Genomic DNA, 14,663 nt, shown 5'->3' on the forward strand with positions numbered 1-14,663 from the left:
GAGTCGCTGTGGTTCAGATTCACTTGCCTGGTGCTGAGGGTGGTGAGCACCTTTCCCCGCCTCGCCGGCCGCCTGCCAGTCATCTCGGAGACGTGTCTCTGCACAGGTCCTTTGCCCCTTGTTTAACTGGGTTGTCTCTGCTGGCTTTCACGCAGCACCGCCAGTCCCCTACTCCGGCCACCAGGACATGTTGTGAGCCTGGGCCAGCCCTTGTCTGAAGGTGGTGCAACCTGTGAAGTGTGTGGCATGGTCCGCAGGCCCCTTCGAGATGCTGTGGCTCCTGACAGTGGGGCGCTTTCTTGCCGCTACCTGTCCCGCTGAGCGCTCTGAAATGTCAATATATTTGCTCATTCTTCTGACCGGTTTTTAAAAAACGTAGATCGGGGTCAGCAAAGTTTTGCTGTAAAGGACCAGACGGTCAATATGTTGGCTTTGCTGGCCAGGTGGCCCTGCTACAGTTGCTCAACTCTACAGGGCAGAAGTGGCCACAGGCCACATGAAACCGAGAGGGTGTGGCCCCCAGCCCATTATCTCTGTTTATAAAGCACATTGGTAGTTTGCTGGCTGCTTTCCCCCCCCCCGCTCACTCTTAGGAAGCGTGTGCAGGGGCAGAGTGCCCTGACTGCCACAGTGGGTCTTATCTAAACCTGCGTGGGGGACTGAAGTTTGGGGTGAGCTGTTCTGTATCAGGAATGGAGGCCCAGCAGCTTTTACCATGACTGGGTGTGAATTCCATCTAATTCCTCAAATGAACAGTTGGGTCTCTGCTGAGCTGGCCCCAGCCCTCGGGGATAAACCCGACTGGGGCTCTGAGCTGGGTGAGGGGTGCTCGCCTCTTCCTCGCTCTGCCGTTCCACGTGGTGGCCGCTGTCTTCCTGAGGCCTTTGGTGCAAGTAGATTTCAGCTGCGGCTCCTCAGCGCAGCAGCCACACCTCAGTACTCGGGAGCCACTGGGGTCTGGCGGCCCGAGTCAGGAGTCAATGGGAATTGGTCCCCACGGCCACCTGGGCTCCCGCGCCTGACGGGGCTGCCTTGTGGAATTTCTTCTTCACAGCTCCCTGCCCCGCCCCCCAAGCCCAGCGAGGAGCGGGGGACGGCCCTCAGTGCCCTGTGTGTCTGGGTCGCTAGGCCACTGCTGCCAGAGAAGACAGGCTCAGGTTAAAGATTTTATTTTATGCAAAAGGAATGTGCTTGTCAACACCATCGTGGTTCACTGCATCCTCAGCCCCAGGTATCCAAACACAGTTTTCCGTAAAAGCCAGGGCATCCCGAGGCCGCCCACCCACCATCCACAAAGGCGTCCAGCCCTCCTCCCAGCTGCCATGTGGCCTCCACAGCCCAGCGCCAGGGTGGGCAGGATCCCTCCATCACAGCCTGGGTGACTCCAAGAGCAGAATACCCCAGCTCAGCAGAGTGGGGCCTGGTGGCCGTGCGTAGCAGCGTGGGCAGAAGCTTCTGGAAAAGTTGACCAGTGATGCCCTTGCCACTGTGGGCGGAAGGAGAGGCCTCTCGGTGACGTGTCCGCAGGGACAGGAGCCTGGAGCGGACCTGCCCGCTGCCCCAGCTACACGAACTCCGGCTGCCTCTCCCAGCCTGCGCCCCCTGCCAGCCGCCCGCCGCGGAGCCTCACGGCTGGCAGGCGGGCCGCAGCCACGTTGTTGCACTGGTTGGTATTGTGCTCGGCGAGCCGCTGGGCCGGCTCCTCCCCGACGTCCTCCCAGACCCCAGGCCCGGGCCCATCCTCCCCCTCCCCGGTGGCAGTGCCCAGCTGCTCCTCGCTGCCGCTGCGGCTGTCCCGGCCGTCCTCCGCGCTCGCCTCGCCGCCCAGCTTCTCCAGGAAGCCGAGGTGGTGCAGGGCCACCCCATCCGCCGGGGACGGCAGGTCCGAGGCCTCCTCCAGTTCTGAGTCGGAGTCATTGGAGGCAACGTGGGGTTCTGGAAAGTCCAAGGGAGAGAGACAGGGACAGACAGAGGGACAGATGGACAGCCTGTGAGCAGGGTGGCGGGCACTGGGCGGAGGACTGGGCGTCCGCCTCCCCCCAGCAGGCCCAGCTCCCCGCTTAGAACCCTCCCGGGTCAGGTGGAGGTGCAGGGTCTCAGACACTGGGGTTGTTTCCACTTCGGGGTACCCATTTCTCTGCATTGGCAAAAACACCTCGAAAGGGTGTCTCTTTGCAAAGAGTTTGTAACACGTTAAAGACAGTGAAAAAGCAGGTGACCCTCATGGCCTCCATGGGAGACAAACCGGGATGCAGCCCTTGAGGTGAACCCACTGTGTCATCCGCCGCCTGAGCCCACTGCTCACCGAGGCCCCCATCCTCAGCCTCCTCGGGCAGGGGGAAGGCCACGCCCCCGCTGGCCTCCGGGTATGGCTCCTGGACCACCACCTCGGCCCCCTGGTTGGACGTCACATCCTGCAGAGGCAGAACGGAGGTCAGGGGGCACCACGGTTCCGGCCATCCCACATTCCATTTTTCTGTCTTGTTAAACCCTAAAAACTGTTAATACCCGCTGCAGCTGAGCACGTGAGGCCCCCGGATCCCAAGTCACGAGCAGGCTGAGCTTGTCCAAAGCGGGCAGAGGCCCTGGCCAGAAAGGCTGAGGCAGGCCCTTCATGGACGCCAGCGTGGGAGCCACTGTCCTGAGGCCACACCCAGGCGTGTCACCTCCACAGCCAGAGACACCATATGAGGGGTTAAAGACGCACAGTGGGGACTGAGAGTGGGAGCTGATGCTGCCTAGAAGTGAACAGACTTAACAGAAACGAGGCCTGTCGGCTGAGGAGAGCAGCAGGCTGGACCCAGAGGATGTGCTGTAGGCGGTGCAGGGATGGGAAATGGGAGGAGGGGCAGGACGGCGGGTCTAGTGCGTTCTGATGTGAGCTCCGGGGGACGCGGGGGAAGGCCCAAGGGCCTCTGCACTGCCTGGGGCTCCGTCTACAGATCTGAACCCACCCTTCATCCAGTTCTTTGCTTAAAAGATGCCTTGGGTGCCCCTGACGGGGCTCTGGCCCCGTCCGACCCAGACATCTCCCAGCCCTTCTTCCTGTCTAATCCCCCCGTGGGTGAGCGAGATTCCCGGCCGCCATGATGCTCACAGAGCCCTGCACCCTCCCCGTCCGGGTGGACAACCCTCACCTGGCACCTGGATGCCACCTCGGGCTCCTCCTCAAAGACCAGGCTGTAGTGGGTGATGAGGGTCTCCAAGATGCAGGCCTGGTGGGGGTAGTCCACCAGGGAGGAGAGGGACACGGTGGCCTCAGTGGGCCGGGGCCGCAGCAGCGTGGGCCCAAACACGATGCCCAGGTTCCCTGGTGTCATCTTGTTGTCCTGCTCCACCTCCACGATCCTGGGGGTCAGAGGGTGCAGGAGCAGCTGTGAGCGGCTCCCGGCACCCACTGCCCTTGACCCCAGCCCGGCCAGCCCTCACCTGCGCAGGTGCCGCATCAGGTACTGCAGCGTGGCCCGGTTCTCCGGTGGCAGGTCCCGCAGGAGCTCCCGCAGCCGGCCCGCCATGGCCACAGCCACAGCCTCTCTCTCGGTGACATCCAGCCGGCCTCGGGTTGCCGCCTTGGCCTCGGCCTCTGCCTTCAGACTGTCCTTGGCCAGGCCCACAAGCTCATGGTAGAGGCGGAAGGAGATGAGCGGCTCAGGCAGCTGCAGGGTGACGGGTTAGGTGTGGGGGTCAGTGGGCCTGGCCCCATGCCTTCCGAACTGCACTGGCCCCACCCCTAGCAGCAGCCCCGCCCCTGACAGCCACCGGTCCCGCCCACCCTGTACTGACCACGCCCCTGGCCTAGCAATCACAACCCTGCTCAGAGCTGGCCACGCCCCCACCAGGCTCAGGTCCAGCCCAGGATCTGCTCTGCTCTGTCCCCATCTGTCTTGCCTGGCGCAAGTAGAGCTTGAGGACGTTGCTGATGTCGTGGGGCGAGGCCTGCGACAGCTCCACCAGCTCCTTGCCGTTCTCGAAGGCCTGGCACAGCTTCTCCACACGTGTTTTCACCCCATTGACCCGGTAGATGCCCTGCGGGAGCGCACAGTCAGCCTGGGCCCACGCCCCTGCCCTCCCTGCATGGCCCCTCGGCCGGAGCCCCCGCAGCTGTGCCTGCGGCGGTCACCTTGGTGCGCAGCGCCCGCTGCTCGATCTCGAAGACACACTTCTTGACGATGAAGGGCACGCCGTCCGGGGTACTGCGGGCGGCCTGGCTGAAGTCCTGGCCAAAGAGCTGCAGGCGGCCCTGCAGCTTCTTGTGGCCACACTGGATGGCCAGGGTCTCCAGGCACTTCTTGTGGCAGGCCAGGCAGCACTGGGGGCGGGCGAGGAGTGAGCGGACCTTCCTGGTGCCCCAGCCCCGTGCAGACGCCCCCGGCTCCCCCTCCCACCGCGTCCCCCGCTGCCCTCATCACCCCCCTACAGGGCAGCTTTCACCCCTCCTGGTTGGGAGACATGCCCCTGCCACCAGTGCAGCCTGGGCTGCTCCCACTGCCCTCTGGTTCCCTTAGCACTGGCTGAGCCCTCCGCCTGGGATGCTCTCCCCCAGGAGACTGCAAGTGCTCCTGGCTTCACTTCCCTCCAGCGCTGTGCATGGCACGGTCCTGAGGGCGCACATGCAGGTGCCTGGCTCCCCCGGGACCACCACTCACCTCCTCACACTCGGCGCCCTGGAAGTACACGTAGCTGTTGCACTCCCGGCACTTGGCCGGCGTGCGGAGCTTCCGGAGCCGGTGGGTACGGGCCGCCTTGGACAGCCCCACGTGGCGGAAGGGCCCACTGGGCACGGCCACAGGCAGCTCCGGGGCCATGCCATCGAGGTCATCTGGTGGGGGTGGGGGGCAGGTGGTCAGTGTCACCGCGGCAGGTCAGGGCCAGGTGCACAGAGAGAGTCCAAACCCCCCTCTCCCCGCTGCCCCGCCCAGGGGTCCCCTCACCCTGGTCAAAGGCTGATGCGCCTGTGCTGCCCTCCTGGTCGGCCAGCTCCTCGCTGGACGACATGGTGCCACTGGAAGACATGCGCTCGAACTTCTTAAAGTCCCCTGAGCAGGAAACGGGTTGTCAGAGACTCCCCTGAGGGCCACCGGCTGCACGATGAGCCCACTGAAACCTGGGGGCGGGGGCAGCAGCTCTCTGAGCCCCCCGCCGCCGGCCAGGCCCCTTCACCTGAGCCAGGGCTGGGGTCCAGACTGGCGTCAGAGTCTGAAATGGCGATCGGCCACGACTTGTGCACCTGGTGTCCGCGGCCACCTGCGAAGGTGTCCCCAGTGAAGGGCTGAAGGGGGCTGCAGGGGGCCCATGCCTGCCCCTGCCTGACACTCACCCCTGCGCTCCTTGGCAAGCTCCCCATCGCCGGGCCCACCTTCCTCTGGGGGACAGCCCGCGGCCTCCGCCACTGCAGCATCGCTGACGTTGAAGCTGCCCTTTCGGGCGCGCAAGACCGGGGACCTGGTGGGACCAACAGCCAAAAGAAGGGGTCACGATGGGGGTCACTGAGGCTCACTGCCCCCGCCCCCACCTCAGGAGGGAAGTCCGGCTCCCCCGGGCATGTGCAGACGGCGGGGTACCAGGCGTTGGCGGAGACGTGGGGCTCAAAGTCGTAGTGCACGTCTGGCTCCTCGTCACGCTGCAGCTGGCGCACGTGGGAGGCGTACTGTTGGCCCGGGTCGTACAGCTTGCTGCTCTCACACAGCATGTGGAAGTGCACAGGCAGCGGGGCCGTCTGCATGTGCATCATCTGGTAATAGGAGATGGTGGCCTGCGGGCAGGCAGGTGGGAGGGGCCCTAAATGCTGGAGGTCCTGAGGCTGGATGGGCAGCCACCCTGCCCAGCCCGACAGAGGCGGGGGCTGGGGGTGGGAGCACGGTGCTCACCGACTTGATGGTCTGGTCGCTCTGCCGGATGACCTCCTGGATCTGCCGGAGTGCCGTCACCTTGGTGTCCTCAAGCTCCTGTTTCTGCGTCTTAGCATCCGCCACGCATGTGCGGTACGTGGCCATGGCTTCCTCTGCCTGGGGTGGGGGCGGGACGGGGTGCCCAGAGAGGCCTCAGCCTGGGGTTCAGCCCTCAGGGCATCTTCAGGCCCCACACGGAAATCAGCCAGGCACAAAAGGACAGGAAGGCATTCCTGGCAGGAGGCACAGCCCAGACAAAGGCCCGGCGGTGGGAAATCCTGCACAGGGCAGGGCGTCAGGCCCCGACGCCATGGGTCTTGTCCCGCACCTCCTGCCCCCTGACCCGCCCTCACCTTGTTTTTGGCCTCCTCCTCCAGGCGCCGCCTCTTGTCCAGGGTCTTAGAGGCCGTGCCCCCTGCACCCGGGCCAGCGCCCACCTGCTCTTCCTCCGCCTTGGCCACTAGGAAGCGGGCCTTGTCGTGGTCTTCGCAGCGCTGAACGTAGCCCTGCTTGGCCTTGCGCAGATTGGACTCTGCCTCTTGCTGTGGACATGGGAGGGACCAGACCAGCACCATCAGCCAGAGACCGCGTTAGGGACCTCTGCCACCCACATCCCTTGGGCCAAAATCCCATGGCCAGTCAAGGAAACAGAGGCCCCCGCCCAAGAACCAGTGGTGGAAGAATAGGAGGTGACACCTACAGGGCGACCCTGGGAGGAGCCAGCATCTGGCATGCCCATTTCACAGCCAGGGAAGCTGAGGCACGGCTAAGCTCTGAAGGAGACACCAACTACATCATCCTCTTGACACCTACACCCACACCCACACCCACACCCACCAGAGCGACTTGTGCTTCTATCTCTTACATTTCCTGTCTCAGAGATGAGAACAGTGAGGCTGCTCAGACAGGAAGTCAGGCACCCTCAGGGTTGGCAGGAAGAGCACTTAGTCAAAACCCAGTGGGCCTTCTGGGGGCCACACCTCACAGTCTACACGATCAGAAGCTTAAACATAAAGAAAAGAGCTTACATGAGTACTAGGAGAAACCATGAGAGAATTTCTTAAAAAACAGCATGGGGAAGGCCTTTCCATGCGTGACACAGAACCCAGAAACCATAAAAGAAAAGACTGCTACTAACAATCTTGGGTTTCAACTGGGAAAACAAGCAACAGGTTAAATCAAAAGTCAAAACAATAAACTGGGGGTGGGGGAGTTTGTAACACATGTCCTCAAGGGCTGGATTCTCTAATATGTAAAGAGCTCTGGCAAGTCAATAAGAAAACAAGCTACTGTCCAATCCGAGGTGAGCAAAGGATATGAACTGAGAGCTCACAGAAGAGGAAAAGCATGGCTGTGTCTCGGGAGCTCAGCTTCTATGCTCATGACATCTGTGACCTAGCCATTACCTTTCGGGCACTGATCTAAATGCTAGGTCACATGTCTGAGCAACAGGGGCACAAGCTCGTCACAGCAGTGGTGTTTGAAACAGCAATAACTCAACAACAACTAAACTGTCCATCAGTAGGGGTTTACTGAACTAAGCCCTGTGGCTCTGCAGCTAAGCACTTGTAGCTGAGAAAAAGGGAGGAGTTTCACACGGAGTGAGATGGGACCAGTCCCTGGATATGGAGGTGAGTATAAAAGGCCAGAAGCAGAGCAGGGTACTCAGCAAGCTGTCATCAGGTGTAGAAAAGGGGGGAGAGGCTCATTTGCCAGATGTGCCACAGGACACCACTAGCTGGAGCAGGGGCCGTGGGGGCTCTGCACCGCAGACCCTGTTAGCAGGCCTACTGCCTTTGCAACAGCCCAAAGGGGAGGTGGGAAAAGAGCAACACAGAAGAACCTGGAGCATCCAACAGACCTGAGAGAGCCTCAGTTTCCCTCTAACCCAGACCTGCTCCTGGCGGCCACGGGTGACCCGGTCCCTCCGGACATCTGACCTGTGACAGTGATGGGGGCCCCGGGCCAGGGCCTCTCCTGCTGCAGCTGCGGGTGGGTAATGGGGCTGGAGCAGATGGGAGGCAGGACCCGCTCCAACCTGTGACACCACAGCGAGCCCCACGCGGGCACAGGGCACTCTGCCGGGTGTCCGCAAAACTCAGGAAAGGACCACCCGGGTGTGCACCAGGGGACTGTGCTTGCACGAGCCGGCCCGCCCTGCCCCCTCCCAGCCTGCCACCCCGCGGTACCAGCTTCCTCTGGGCGCGGTGCCAAGACTCCTTGATCTCCTTCCTGCGCTTCTCGTGCTCAAGCCGCCGCAGGTTCAGGGGCTGGGGGGGGAGACGGGTGTGATGGGGACCTGGGCACCCTTCACCCCACCCTCCCTCCAGGGCGAAGCCCACCTGCACGAAGGTCTGGGTCTGCAGAGTGCCCACCGCCTGTACCAGGCCATGGCCGAACTCCAGGTCCTGCTCCAGGGCCAGCGAGTAGATGGACAGGAGGGGCATGTGCGGCTGTGGGGGCGGGGCCGGCAGTCACTGGGGTGGGACAGGCGCCCTGGTGGAAGCCCTGCCGCCTCCCCGGCGCCCTCAGCTGCCCTTGTAGAGATGGGAAACCCCTTTCCTTTGGCCCATCTTTGAGGGGCGAGACACACCCAGGCCTGAGGGACCCGGCCCCGTTCCCTCGAGTTCCCCACCTCCTGCATGACGCTCTGTCTGCAGTTCTGGACGATCTTCTGCAGGCCTTTGGCAAAGTCCATCTCTGCAGCCAGGGAGAGGTGTGAGCGCAGGGGTGAGGGGAGGGGTGTGAGCGCAGGGGTGAGGGAAGGGGCCTTCCAGCCAGACCCCGCCCCACGGGCCCCAGCTCGCACCCAGCGCGCTCCGCTTCTCCAGGTAGCCGATGAGGTCCTTCATGTACTTGGCCATGTTCTTGGCGTACTGCAGCGCGGCGTCCACACCCCCCTCACAGCGCTGCAGCAGCGTGTCCACTGCCTCCGGGGAGAGGCAGCCTGCGGGACAGACACCCCTCAGCTCGGGCTCCTCCCCAGCCCACCCTTCCTTCCGTCCTCAGCCCTCTGCCCCTAGGCTCAGAGACTCACCCTCATCACAGTCCTCACTGCTGGGGGTGGCACCGTCACTCCCCTGTCCATACAGGTTCTCCATGGACTGTACCAAAGGGAGACAGGTGAGTCCAGTCCGGGCTGGGTCCTGTTTGATGCCCACCCTGCAGGAGACAGTCACCGCCCCCCCTGGACAGAGCAGGAGACCACAGTCCACAGAGCGGGCAGGGGGGACTCACCCGCCCTGCCAGCCTGACCCCGTGCAGCACCCAGGCCATCCCTGCTCACCTGGCCCGGGTCCCCAGGGGGCACTGAGAGGAGGATGCTGCTGTCCACTTCGCCCATGAGGAACTCGGACACACTGCAGGGCAGGGGGCAAGTGTCAAGAGGCACATGGGTCCCCACCCTTCCCCACCCCCTGCCACCCTTCCCCACCCCCACACTCACGTGCTGCTGAAGGAGACTGCAATGGTCTCCAAGGCCTTCTCAAACTCCTGCTTGTCCGAATCATTGTTGCACTCATAATGGAAGGCTGAGGGCAGACAAGGACGAGAGGGGTTGGCCCAGTCTGGGAGGTGACCACCCGTGCAACTAACTGAAGGGGCAGCACTGGAGTTGTTGTGCCCATCAAACTCCTATGCATCCTTCAAAACCCACTTCAAACATCCCCTCCTTCAGGAAGTCCTCCCAGACAGAAAGCCCTTGCTGCCCTGTCCTGGCTGACCTTTGACCTTGGCAATGAGGGTGCCGGCAGCTGTGAGCGACTCCACGGTGTTCAGCAGTGGGTACTTGGAGATGACCTGGTGCATCACGCGGAGGGCCTCACCCAGGCACTCATGGGCAAGCGGCCGGCGGGCCTCTAGGAGGTCTGCCGGGCAGAGTGGGTATGAGCAGGGAGGGAAGGAAAGCCTGCCCACCTAACCACCTAACCCTAACCCTCCTCAGAGCTCCTGTCCCTGGGTGGGGAAATTGAGGCCAAGATGGGAGAAGGTAACTGCCTGAGGCTCAGTGTGTGACCTCGTTGGGGGTGTGTGTGTGTGTGAGGAACTGTCCCTCTTTCAACCGCTGACCAGGTCATCAAAGGCCAGATGTCAGTCTAGACAGTCCTGCTCAGGACACCCTTTCCTCGTCCCTCCAGAAAACAAACTCCCACTGACCTTCAAGTTGCAGTCCTGGTGCCTCTTCTTCCAGGCAACCCACCCGGCCCCTTCCCTGCCCCAAACTCTCAGGGCTCTGTCCAGCTCTCTCCCAGCCCTGCCTGCCTGGGCAATGGGGCTTAAACACCCCGTTACCTCACTCTCTCCCGACCAGCCACCCCGTGAGGCAGGTGCTGTCATCACCCCCATTTTGCAGATGAGGAAACAGGCATACAGGGGAGAAGTCATTTCTCAAGGATCACACAGCTTTTCCATCTCCACTAGCTCTGAAGGCATGAGAAGGAAGAAGGACCCTGCCTGGCTTTACCATAAGGGCAATTGGGAGCCACAGAAGGTGTTAGAGCAAAGGAGAGTCAAGGTCAGATCTGCATCTTCAAACGTGGCTTTAAATGCCCTCCTCAGATGTTCTTAATTGGAAAAAAGCGCTGTGTGTGGGCAGAACACGCACCATCTAGTGGAAACAAAGCCGAAGGAATATATAGATGGGGAAGGAATGAGCCAACCCTGAGACCCAGGAGGGACCTGGCCACCAGCTGGGAGGATATCTCCTGCACCTGTGTGCCTCTAATTCTGTGCCTGGTACTTGATGCTCAAAAAAATAAATTAATTAAATTAATTAAAAAATTTTTAAATGGAATCTAAAAATAGGTGTCTGATCCCTTTTCAGCACTGAGGACCCCCACTGAATGCCACCGACAGGGAGACCCCCATGGAGTCCCTGGCTCCAAATTCCTCCGAGTACAGCCCAGTGCCTCAGCACCAGGCAGGATTTGCTGCCTGAATCCGAGGCCAAGTCAGGGAGGCGGGAAGGAGCTTGTGGGATCCATGAAAGGCCGGCTGAGGAAAGGCCGGGCCACGCCCCTTCCCAGGACATTCCTCCCACACACCAGGCCCCTCGTGTCGCCTGGGCCTCGGCCCCCTGGGTCCCCGCAGCACACCCACCTGGGCAGGTGGGACTCTGGAGAAGCCTGGACACGCCCAGCTCAGCCCTGGCCAAGGCAAGCGCCGGGCAGCAAATGCCCCGAGTGCCACGTGCTCCTGGCCCGGCCCTGCACCCCGCACCACCCACGGTCCCCTCACCTCGGGTCCCCGCCTGGCAGCGCACCGGCGCCTGGTCCAGAGCCGGGTGCACTGTCCCGCAGATACACATGGCGCAGCCGTCAGGGCGCAGAGACCATGAATGCGCAGGCCGGGCTAGGCAACTGGCTGGTCCGGGGTCTTTGGTGCCAGGTCCTCCACAAGCAAACCGGCTCTGGCCGGTCTGAAGACCCGCCCCCCTCCGAGGAAAGCTCCGCCCCGGCGTCCTGCTAGCTCCCCAGCCTCAGGTAGCAGGAGTCTGGGACCCAGGGAGATGCAATTCGATTCGATTCGGGATGGGGCCGGCCAAGGGCAGGCAGGGAGACAGGCCCAGGTACAGGGTGTGGGGAGGTGCGGGGAGACCCCGCCCACGTGGATCCGGCCGCCCACTGCTTCCTAGGTGGACAGCACAGGGTCCCCAAGCCCTCTCACTGTCCCCACAACAATTACTGTGAGCTGAGGACATCTGGTTACAGTCAGCAACTCCCCAGGGCGTATCATTGCCCCGTTTCACAGATGAAATGCCAGAGGCTTAGAGAAGGGACAGCGGATCCAGTCTCACAGCCTGGCAGGAGCAGCAGCAGGATGCAAACCCACATGCTCTCTGCTCCAGGCCCTTCCCCTGGCCCAGGGCTGCCCCAAGGTTCAAAGAAGGGTGCCCCTGCCCTGGCCCATCCTCCTGCAGGACGCCCACTGGCTCAACCCTGCCCAGGCCTGGCCTCCAAGGAAGCGCCAGGATCGGAAAGGAACTGAGATTAGAGAAAGTTTCCCCAGGAAACAACTCCAGCCCCACCCCAGGACCAGATAATCCTGGGGGCTGACACCCCCCAACCCAGCAGAGGCCGGGCCAGTAGAGCCCATTAGCGCCTACAAAGCTGAGGTCTCCCTCCAGTCTGAGGTCGAATCCAGGCTCTGGCCCCTCCTTGGCTGGCTGAGCCAGGAGTCAGGGCCCTTCTCTGGGCCTCAGTTTCCTCATCTGTAAAATGGGCACCTGTGGGGAGCAGGCCAGAGTGTTTAGCATGGCCCTGGCACTGCGGTTTCTGGCAGGAGAGATCATAGTGCCCTCCTTGGTCGCCAGAGACAAACAGGAAGCAGATGAAAATAACTCGGCAGGAAGCTGGGCTGTCAGCAGACGCGTGGAGAAAACGGAACTGCCATCCCACAGGCCGCTCACTCCTGCAGCTTACATGCCGGTCCTGCCCCTTGTCCATCCTGAATCTCTCTCTGTCCAGACCTCAGTCTGCCTCCAGTCCATTCCAGTCCAACATGCAGATCTGACCTTGTTCCACCTCTGCTCTAACACCTTCTATGGCTCCCCACCACCCTCAGGATAACGTCCAGGGTCCCTCTGCTTGCCATTCTCAATGCCTTCACCCTCACACACTTCATACACCCGAACCTTGTTCCCCCAAATGCACCTCCACTCCATGTTTCTGAGCCTGTGCACATGACATTCCCTCTTCCTGGTTGCCGCCAAACTCCTATACATCCCTCAGAAACCTAGCTGCAATGGCTTTTTCCACGAAGCCCTCCCTACAACCCTCTTTGAAGCCTCCCCAAATCCCTCCTTCCACCCTGCCTCGACCCCACAGGGTTTGGGATATCTGTGTCCAACTGCCTTCCACCCAGGCCGCGGTGTCCCTGCCACTTCTCACCTTCACGCAGAACACACTCCTTCAGCTTCTCAAGGCCCTCAGCAAAGCGGGCCACGTCAGCCAGCAGGTGGGAGATGTCCTCCACAGTGTCGGGGCAGGGTCCCTGGATGGGTCCCTCGGCTGGGCTGGCTGTTGACAGTGGGCTGCGGTGGCCACGGCCCAGCGTCCAGGTGCTGGCTCCGGACAGTGGGAAGCCGGCAGCGCTGGCGTGGCGGCTTAGGCTGGTGGGCCTCTTGAGCGTGCCCGTGGCCTTGGCATTCAAGGCAACACTTGGTGGTTCCAGGCTGGGCACCAGGGACACTGCATCAGCCCCATCTCTCCTGGGCAGCTCCTGGGAGGGTGGGGGGAGCCGCTAGAGCAGGTGCTCCCACTGGGGCCCTGCCTCAGTTTTCCCAGAAGTGAAGTGGGGTTCTGGAGGGTCTTCAGCCTGACCCCACAGGGGGTCAAAGGCCAGAGGTCAGAGGGCTGAGATTTGGTGTTGTGCCCCTCCCACACCTGTTACCCAACATCCTCTTCCCCAGAGCTTTCACAAACAACGGCCTCTGCCCAAACCACAGCTGGGGTGTGGGGGAGGGGCACCCCACTTCCTGGGGGGGGCGGGGTAGGGAGGGCCAGGGTCTCCTCAGCTCCCATCAGGGGAGGCCACTGCAGACACACCTACTCACTGGTAAAGACACCTCCTCGATCCTTTTACTCTGAGGGTCCACTAGGCCCCTGAGTCTCGCGGACACCGCGGGCCAGCTTTGTACGAGGTCCACCCCATGGATCTCGCTGCACACCCTGCTTGCTCTAAACCTTCCCCCAGTGGCTGGGCTGTAGCTCTCACAACTAACCGTGCCTGGAGGCCCCAAGTTCCCTGAGCCCTCACCCTAGAGTCCCGGACCCAGAGCACCCACACTCCCTGGACCCCACAGGCAACCCTGGACGGGGTGGGGTGTGCAGTGGCCATCCCAAGGGCTTCTACTGTGAGCTGAACGTGGGGATGCCAGCCCGTCCCGCGTGGCCCCTGCGGTCCAGCCTGGGGCTGTAGCTGGCTCCAGCCCCGCGCCGCCGGCCCAGCACGGCACTGCCCGGCCCTGCCCCGCCAGGCCCGAGCGCAGAGTGTTCCCCGGTCCCCCTGCTGCCCGGGTGTCACTCCAAGATCCCCGCTCCGGCTCCCAGCAGAGGCTCACTCACCCCCGAGGGCTGCGGACAGGGGCTTCCCGCCCGGTTCTTTTTCGAGATAGAAGGGGTTTTCATGAGCTCCCGCTTCTTCCTGGAGAACATGCTGTGGCCAGGCCAAGTGGCCCTAGGGGCCCGAGGTGGGGCGGGCCGGGGGTCTCAGCACCGCAGCTCCTGGTGTCAGTGGCCTCGGGACCACATTGTCGCTGGTCAACCCCCCCCAGCTGTCAGGCCCACGTGACAGGCCCAGCCCTCATTGGCGGGTGCTTCCCCCCACAGGAAAAGGCCTCCGGAGGCGGTGACTCAGACCGGCCCCTGACCCTCCCCAGCCTCAGCCTGCTCCTCCGCTCAGTGGGTTTGAAGGTGGGGTCCCAGGCTCCGCCCCCAGCTTCCGCTTTCAGGAGCTCTGCGTGCGCGCACACACGTTGGTCGAGGTGCCCCTGCCTGGCACTGGCGCCCTGGGCAAGGCCCTGGCGGGCACACGGGGACTGCAGAGACGTTGACACCCCCACTCGGCCACACCCAGATGCACCCAAGAGTGCAGACACGGGAGCACGATGACACGCAGATGTAGGCTTGGACACATGCTGAGAAGCCACCCAGCTCCGCAGATGCAACGGATACCCCTGGACACAGACACCTGCCCTCCAGTCCTCCCACCTTTCACGGGTGTGCCTGCCCTATGTCCTCTGGCGACTCCCCTGCAGACCCCAGGGCCTGGGCAGCG

General features: G+C 62.6%; 1 protein-coding gene across 2 annotated transcripts; it reads right to left on the reverse strand.

The window, feature by feature from the left end:
- Positions 1-1,564: 1,564 nt before the first annotated feature.
- On the reverse strand, positions 1,565-14,041 carry ARHGAP45 (Rho GTPase activating protein 45). 2 transcript variants are annotated; one of them, XM_060092426.1, is made up of 23 exons: positions 13,952-14,041; positions 12,776-13,106; positions 9,611-9,754; positions 9,334-9,418; positions 9,175-9,247; positions 8,926-8,992; positions 8,698-8,835; positions 8,524-8,588; positions 8,231-8,341; positions 8,078-8,158; positions 6,242-6,430; positions 5,868-6,005; positions 5,562-5,752; positions 5,318-5,442; positions 5,161-5,244; positions 4,932-5,036; positions 4,647-4,819; positions 4,121-4,309; positions 3,889-4,026; positions 3,430-3,656; positions 3,138-3,348; positions 2,306-2,414; positions 1,565-1,935 (listed from the first exon to the last, which is right to left on the reverse strand). In XM_060092426.1, exons 1-23 carry the CDS (start codon positions 14,039-14,041, stop codon positions 1,565-1,567), a joined length of 3,435 nt encoding a protein of 1,144 aa, XP_059948409.1. The 2 variants fall into 2 exon arrangements, with proteins under 2 accessions (XP_059948409.1, XP_059948410.1); XM_060092427.1 differs by lacking the exons at positions 12,776-13,106; positions 13,952-14,041 and adding an exon at positions 11,124-11,193.
- Between the last annotated feature and the right edge of the window lie 622 nt (positions 14,042-14,663).

Source organism: Mesoplodon densirostris, chromosome 3, assembly GCF_025265405.1.
Source record: "Mesoplodon densirostris isolate mMesDen1 chromosome 3, mMesDen1 primary haplotype, whole genome shotgun sequence".
Lineage (NCBI taxonomy): Eukaryota > Metazoa > Chordata > Mammalia > Artiodactyla > Ziphiidae > Mesoplodon > Mesoplodon densirostris.